This window comes from Octopus sinensis, linkage group LG4, assembly GCF_006345805.1.
Source record: "Octopus sinensis linkage group LG4, ASM634580v1, whole genome shotgun sequence".
Taxonomy (NCBI): domain Eukaryota; kingdom Metazoa; phylum Mollusca; class Cephalopoda; order Octopoda; family Octopodidae; genus Octopus; species Octopus sinensis.
This window is the reverse complement of record NC_043000.1, coordinates 118,972,836-118,975,335: the sequence shown is the minus strand read 5'-3', so window position 1 is coordinate 118,975,335 and position 2,500 is coordinate 118,972,836. Positions and strand designations below refer to the sequence as shown.

The following is a 2,500-nucleotide window of genomic DNA, read 5'->3' as shown; positions in this document are numbered from 1 at the left end:
CAATAATAAAAAAATTAAATTAGACCATTTAGAAAAATTACATTTTATAGAAAGATTAAATATAACATAAAACATATACCAATGATTAAGTAATGTGCAAAATAATAAATAAAACGTATATATTTATATATATAAATATATATATATATTTATATGATAGGCTTCTTTCAGTTTCCATCTACCAAATCCACTCAGAAGGCTTTGATCAATCTGAAGCTATAGTAGAAGACACTTGCTGAAGGTGCCATGTAGTGGCACTGAACCCAGAGCCACGTGGTTAGGAAGCAAGCTTCTTATTTCTTTATTGCCCACAAGGGGCTAAAGATAGAGGGGACAAAAAGGATAGACTAAGGGATTAAGTTGATTACATCGACCCCAGTGCTTAACTTGTACTTAATTAATCGACCCCGAAAGGATGAAAGGCAAAGTCGACCTTGGCGGAATTTGAACTCAGAACGTAATGGCAGATGAAATACCTGTTTCTTTATTACCCACAAGGGGCTAAACATAGAGGGGACAGACAAGGACAGACAGATGGATTAAGTCGATTATATCGACCCCAGAGCGTAACTGGTACTTATTTAATCGACCCCGAAAGTATGAAAGGCAAAGTCGACCTCAGCGGAATTTGAACTCAGAATGTAACTGCTGACGAAATACGGCTATGCATTTCGTCTGGCGTGCTAACGTTTCTGCCAGCTCGCAGCTTTCTTACCACATAGAAGATGGAATGAACAAGCTTTAATTACAAAACACAACAATTGTTTCTGCACAGTGGTAACAGCTGTTAGTAGCTGAGTTTTCTATATCAGACTATTACATAAATTATTATATAAATGATTACATAACTCAAAGTGAACCAATAGCAGTTGTGTATTGGCACTTCATCAGGTGATTGGCCTTGATAACACAGCTGGATCATGTTCAGCTTCCCATCGTTTTATACACCCAGCATTCTCTCATTACTGAGTTGCATAGAGATTCAAGGTGACACAAGTTATAACAGTATCGATAAAAAGTATAATGGCAGTAAAATCTAAGAATATAAATTACAAAATAAATTGACCGAAATTTGTTAATGATGATGACCATCATCATCATCATCATCATCCTTTAATGTCTGCTTTCCATGCTGAAATGGGTTGGACAGTTTGACTGAAGACTGGCGAGCCAGGAGGCTGCACAAGGCTGCAATCTGATTAGGCAAGGTTTCTACAACTGGATGCCCTTCATAATGCCAACCACTCCGAGAGTGTAGTGGGTGCTTTTTACGTGCCACTGGCATGTGAACCAGTCAGGTAGCGCTGGCATTGACCATGCTTGAATGGTGGTTTTTACGTCCCACCGGCATGGGAGGCAGTCAGGTGGCACTAGCATGGAAATAAAAATGTCTTTTACAAAGTTCTTGCCCAGATAATACTATATAATATGTATGCATGCATGTATGTATGCATTCATGTATGTATGCATGCATGTATGTATGTATATATCTATATATAAATAATATATATATATATATATATATATATACATACACACATATAATATTAACTGAGCAGCAACTTCATAACAGTGAGTATATATATGTATGTATATATATATATTTTACAAATAAGAAAATGGAGAAACAATTTAGTTGGTTTATCAGCTTTAGGATATTAGAATATTGACTTATTTAATTATCAAAGCTACAACTATAATAGCATACACACACACACACACACACACACACACACACACACACACACTCATGTGCATTCACACTCACAACACACAAATACACATACATGCATACATTCATTCTTTCATACATGGTGGCTGCCCCCTCGTTATCGAGTATGGCCATTGCACGAAGCTTAATCAACGTTGTTATTTGTGCAATGCCTGTGCTAGAAGATTTTTTTTTTAAAGTGAGGAAAGGCTGTGCACTGAGTCAATCCCACTCACTAAGCAACAGCAGCCATAATCCAAAAAGAAGAATAAGTCAGCATAGTGAATAATTCAGGAATCTGGAATCACTTACGGGTAAGAACATGCCAATATCTTGTGTATGAAGCCAACCATCACTGTCAAATATTTCTGCTGTTTTCTCTGGAAGCTTGAAATATCCGCCTGTCACATTCATTCCTTTTACGCAAATCTGAAAAGAAATAAACACATTTTTATTTTCTGCCTCATTGTTTCTGTCTTATTGTTCAACCTTTGCTGACACTCCATCTCATCATCGTCATCATCATCATCGTTTAATGTCCACTTTCCATGCTGACACCAGAACTTATCTTTAAGTTTGGTATTTATTCTATTGGTCTCTTTTGCTGAACTGCTACGTTATGGAGAGGTAAACAAAGCAAACTGGTTGTCAAGTGATGGAGGGTGTGTGTATATCAAACACAAACACACACACACACCCTACATACACACATACACACGCATCACTCTCATATATACAAAGAGCTTCCACACGGTTTTCATTCTATCACATTCACTCACAAAGTATCGA

At 36.9% G+C, this 2,500-nt stretch overlaps 1 protein-coding gene across 1 annotated transcript in view; it reads right to left on the bottom strand.

Annotated features, from left to right (window-relative positions):
• LOC115210908 (long-chain-fatty-acid--CoA ligase 5) overlaps nucleotides 1-2,500 on the bottom strand; it is a 113,117-nt gene that overhangs the window by 16,870 nt on the left and 93,747 nt on the right. Inside the window, exon 17 of the mRNA XM_029779685.2 lies at nucleotides 2,024-2,140. Coding sequence (XP_029635545.1) covers nucleotides 2,024-2,140 — 117 coding nt within the window. The remainder of the gene's footprint in view (nucleotides 1-2,023; nucleotides 2,141-2,500) is intronic.